The 5,112-nt window shown below is 34.5% G+C and overlaps 1 protein-coding gene across 1 annotated transcript; it reads left to right on the top strand.

Annotated features, from left to right (window-relative positions):
* The first annotated feature begins 338 nt into the window (after window positions 1–338).
* On the top strand, window positions 339–3,407 carry LOC120208976 (calreticulin-like). The gene is made up of 14 exons (XM_039208079.1): window positions 339–494; window positions 1,134–1,241; window positions 1,333–1,525; window positions 1,616–1,874; window positions 1,972–2,028; window positions 2,112–2,159; window positions 2,251–2,337; window positions 2,420–2,477; window positions 2,575–2,642; window positions 2,727–2,822; window positions 2,898–2,945; window positions 3,032–3,061; window positions 3,151–3,246; window positions 3,328–3,407. Exons 1-14 carry the CDS (start codon window positions 383–385, stop codon window positions 3,337–3,339), a joined length of 1,272 nt encoding a protein of 423 aa, XP_039064010.1. The 5' UTR covers window positions 339–382; the 3' UTR covers window positions 3,340–3,407.
* Window positions 3,408–5,112: the final 1,705 nt, after the last annotated feature.

Raw genomic sequence — 5,112 nt, 5'->3', positions numbered from 1 at the left:
TATTTAAATGAAACATCTTAAAATTTAGTGATTAATTAAATCAATTTTAATATGAAAGTTTGGGCTTCCTTATATCAAGCAAGGCCTAAAATTGTGCTATATCAGCCTATAATGACGAGAAAAGTAGTTTACAACTAAAACCCCTAGCCGAACAAGCGAACAAATACGTGTAATGTGAAACTTCTTCCCAATAGTGTTGTGACATGTCAATACAATGACACTAACGAATGACGTGTCGTCCGATAATTAGTCCACGTCAAAACCAACCATATTATCTCGTTTTTAACTCGACCGCAGAAACCAATGAATTCAACGAGTACATAGAGGAACACACACTCGGGCTCACCCTCTCAGTTCGCAGCTCTACCTTTTTCTCTCTTCCATGAGGTCGGCCATGGCGATTAACAAACGATCCCCCAATTTTGTCTATCTGATTCTCCTCTCTCTCGTCGCCATAGCCTCTGCTGAGGTTTTCTTCGAAGAGCGCTTCGAAGGTGAACCCTTTCATTACTTATTTCTCTTATCTTTTCTTTTCTAGATTTGTCCGTGGTATCCGAACCTTTAGATCTGCTTGTTTTTTTGTCACTTGAATATGTTTTCTAGATGTTTTGGTTTTCAACCTGATCTAATTTTTCCGGATCGGTGATTTTTATGCTTCATTTGGCAATCGAGTTGTTTTTATTTGTTTATTTACTCAAATGCTTGATTACGTTTAGAAATGCAATTCGATTGAATAGATCAGCTGATAATCTGATTTTTAAAGTTAGTTCTGCATTTTTCCCATAATAAATCTAGCGTTAGAGAAATGACAGTGGATGTTGCAGTCTCTGATGTTTCAATCGATCAGCTTAAAAACTAACTTTTTTAGCAATGTGAGAGGGAAATAGTTAAAAGTTATAATCCTTTTTAGCCGCATCTATAGATATCATATCAGAGTAAAGCAAAATGTGTACCTATTTAGCGTACTTTGCTTGTTACAGTCATTAGGTTCTGTATTCATTTTAACAAATGAGGGAAAACATATGAAATGGAAGCCGTGTTTGCTTTAATTATACTTATATTTTCTCTGTTTTCAGACAGCTTTGATTGCAAACTTTTTGGCTTATTTGTTTTTCTATTGTTTGAAACTTTAGATGGATGGGAAAGTCGGTGGGTAAAATCTGACTGGAAGAAAGATGAGAACATGGCTGGGGAATGGAACTACACTTCTGGAAAATGGAATGGAGATCCTAATGACAAAGGTAACCTTCTGGAAGACTTGAATCACTCATAACTTGGTGTAGATAAAGACTATTTTTGAAGTTAATTACTTATGGCTCTGCATCTGTACAGGTATTCAAACCAGTGAAGACTACCGGTTCTATGCCATTTCAGCTGAGTTCCCTGAAGTTAACAACAAGGGCAAGACTCTAGTCTTCCAATTTTCTGTGAAGCATGAACAAAAGCTTGACTGTGGTGGTGGCTACATGAAGTTGCTCAGTGGTGACGTTGACCAGAAGAAATTTGGTGGTGATACCCCATACAGGTTTATTCATGCCCTGTGATCTAACCTATTCATATCTCTAATAGATATTATTGTTAGATTTACTGACTTTTTTTCTTATGTTGGCTGCAGCATCATGTTTGGGCCTGATATCTGTGGCTACAGCACCAAGAAAGTACATGCTATTCTTACCTACAACGGGACAAACCACTTGATCAAAAAGGAAGTTACTTGTGAGACTGACCAACTCACTCATGTTTACACATTCATTCTTCGTCCGGATGCTACCTACATCATCCTTATTGACAATGTCGAGAAACAAACTGGTAGCTTGTACTCTGATTGGGATCTTCTCCCACCAAAGAAGATCAAGGATCCTGAGGCCAAGAAGGTTCTTTGTCATACCATATCCCAATTGTTATTATCTTTTTTGGTTTGCTTTTTTCTTCATATGGAGTACAACTTGAATACTTTTGCATGATTGGCAGCCTGAAGATTGGGATGACAAGGAATACATCTCTGATCCTGAAGACAAAAAGCCAGAGGTAATAAACATTCTCTTATGATACATTATATGTACTGCCTGAAGATGAATAGGCAACTAACCTCTAGTGTTTTGGTACCATAGGGTTATGATGACATTCCCAAAGAAATTACTGATCCCGATGCTAAGAAGGTAGTTATTTATTTCATTTTAGAATGCTATTATCATTACATAGTATACCTTGTTTGAACTAAAATTTATTGATTAAAATCATTTACCCCAGCCTGAAGATTGGGATGATGAGGAAGATGGTGAATGGACAGCCCCAACAATTCCCAACCCTGAGTACAAGGGCCCATGGAAGCAAAAGGTTTGTGAGATCCTTACCTAATTGCAACTTATATTATGGCTTTTGAACTAGCAACTTATAACAATTCTTCCTCTGTTTTCAGAAAATCAAGAACCCTAACTACAAGGGCAAGTGGAAGGCACCAATGATTGACAATCCAGGTCTTTTGTTTGCTCCCTTCTGTTGTGCCTTCTTTCTTTTTCTATTTAACGACAAATTGTTTGTTTATTTATTCCTATGCTCTTCTATGGTCCATAGATTTCAAGGATGACCCAGATCTCTATGTTTTCCCTAACTTGAAGTATGTTGGTATTGAGTTGTGGCAGGTACTCTTTTGTCTACTCCTATCCTTTTATCACTGTGACTTATTTTAGAACCATACAACGAGATAAATGTTTGTTTTTTGTCAGGTGAAATCTGGAACAATGTTTGATAACATCTTAGTTGCCGATGATGTAGAGTATGCCAAGAAACTAGCTGAAGAAACATGGGGCAAGCAGAAGGATGTATGTGAATCTTTGTATTTTGTGGTCTCATAATTCTGTTTTGTCCTATTTGGCTGATGTAATTATCTTTTGCAGGCTGAGAAGGCAGCATTTGAGGAGGCAGAGAAAAAGAAAGAGGACGAGGTATTCTTGACTAGTGAAACATCTAATTTCAGTATTTCTTGTAATTACTGTTTTTCCTTTATAACTAACGGAAACATGATCTTCAGGAATCAAAGGATGACCCTGTTGATTCCGATGTAAGTATGCTACATCCATTTTCAAAAATACGACTGCTCTATTTGCCGTCGTCTTGGTTTTTCTTATTGTGTGTTACCTCTTTCCCCAGGCCGAGGACGAAGAGGATGATGTCGATGACGCTGAAGGACACGAGTCTGATTCTGATACTAAATCAGACGACGAGGAGGCAAAGGAAGATGCACACGTGAGTAGTTATTCTGATGTCAGGACTTAACTAATGAATTTTTAACATGTTTATTGATTAATGATTGTGCTTTGTATGCAGGATGAGCTGTAGGGCAATGGTCAGTGCAATATTTCGCTGACAATTTGGTTCAGAGATAAAACGCCCTTTGCACTCTTAAATATTCCAGTACCCCCAAGAGAATCGTAGTTTTAGGAGTTTCCTGTTAGAGGAAAAAGGAATTGAATGCTTCGTGCAAATGAACTTTGACTGATGCTTCCTAAATATGATTGCTTTTTTTTTACCCCTTTTATGATATCCGGTAGTTCGAATTTAGTCAATGCATGTCTCCGAAGATTGCTTATTAAAAGATTTTGATTTGATGGGGAAAATATCAGAAACTTTTAGGTCTTTATTATTTCTATTATATTAACGTTCGAAGTCAAGAATCACTTATGAGAGAGTAGTAATTAGATTGAATTAATATCGTTTAATGAAGTTGAGAGGAATGAAAATGTCCTTGACGACAAAGGCTGCAACCTTTTTGGAACACGTCACTGCCCACTGGCCACCCACTCTGACCCAGTGAGGGTAATTCATGTGATTCTTATTACTCTTATTATTCCGTTGCTAAAAACACCCAAAAGTTGCTCCCATCCCCTTTGCCACTTGTCTTTTGGAATCTGGATAAAACTCAAGCTATTGATTTTTTAAGTATTATGTTATAAATATTTTTAATCAAATAAATGTTTAATTATTTTTAAAATTATTAGTGTTTAAACACATAACTTATCGGAACAACTATGATTCCTTACGATTTTCAAGTCAATCAATGTCGACCAATCTTGTACCTTTCATGTCAATATCTACCAACGAACGGTCCCACTCCATACGATTTTCATTTAATTTTAAGCTTAATACAGAAACAGGTGTTTAAAGAATATTTTGAAAAAATGTTTTAGTGTTTAAAGAATTTTTTTTTGTTAAAATTAGGTGTAAAGTTTTTTTCGTTATATTTTTAGGTGTCTATCTTTAAAAAACATTAAGTGACACGTGTCACGTTTAGATTTTTTTTAAATAAAGTATTGTTTAAAAATATTTTTTTTTAAATATGGGCGTGTCACATATTACTTAACGGTTTTTTAACGATAAGTACCTAAAAGTGTAATGGATAAAACTTTAGGTACCTATTTTTAGTAAAAAATTCTTTAAGGATCAAAAGTTAATTTTGAGTTATTTTTATATTAAGCCTTAATTTTAAAGCTATTCATCTTAATCACCAACTACATTTTCAACACCACAATTGTTTATTAAAAAAAATTTAACCATACAAGCAACATATTAACATATGTAAACCTTATTTCAGAAAGCTAACACACAATGTACATTGATTTTGAAATCAAACCATATTTTTTCTGTTTAAATATTTTTGTGTATCTCTATTTATTTAAAATTAAATAAACTAAGTATTATCTTTATTTTTTTAATTAAATTACTAATTATGATTCAATTACATTATATAAAACTCTTTTAGGATCGTTGGATGAGGGATCAAAGGCTGAGATTAACTCATTATTTTTTCAGTGAATATATTCTCATTTTTACGTACTATTAATCTCAACTTTTGATTTATACTCATCCAACCTCATGAGCGTGTGAATTACAAAGATGAATCACTAAGGAACAAACAAAAACCGGAAGAGTTTTGTTTTGGATGTGGGTAGGTCATATATCATGTGTGATATGATTGCTTCAATAATTTAACGGGGAAAAAACAGTTTATCTCTGTAAAAACCGGAAACATTTGTTACCTTTTTATAAACTCAGGAATGGATCAATGATGGAAAGTTCTATTCTAAATCATTGATCTTTGCGACATTTATCAGA

This window comes from Hibiscus syriacus, unplaced genomic scaffold (assembly GCF_006381635.1).
Source record: "Hibiscus syriacus cultivar Baekdansim isolate YM2019G1 unplaced genomic scaffold, ASM638163v2 tig00017959_pilon, whole genome shotgun sequence".
Lineage (NCBI taxonomy): Eukaryota > Viridiplantae > Streptophyta > Magnoliopsida > Malvales > Malvaceae > Hibiscus > Hibiscus syriacus.
The sequence above is the reverse complement of the archived record's forward strand: the minus strand, read 5'-3'. Positions and strand labels throughout refer to the sequence as shown.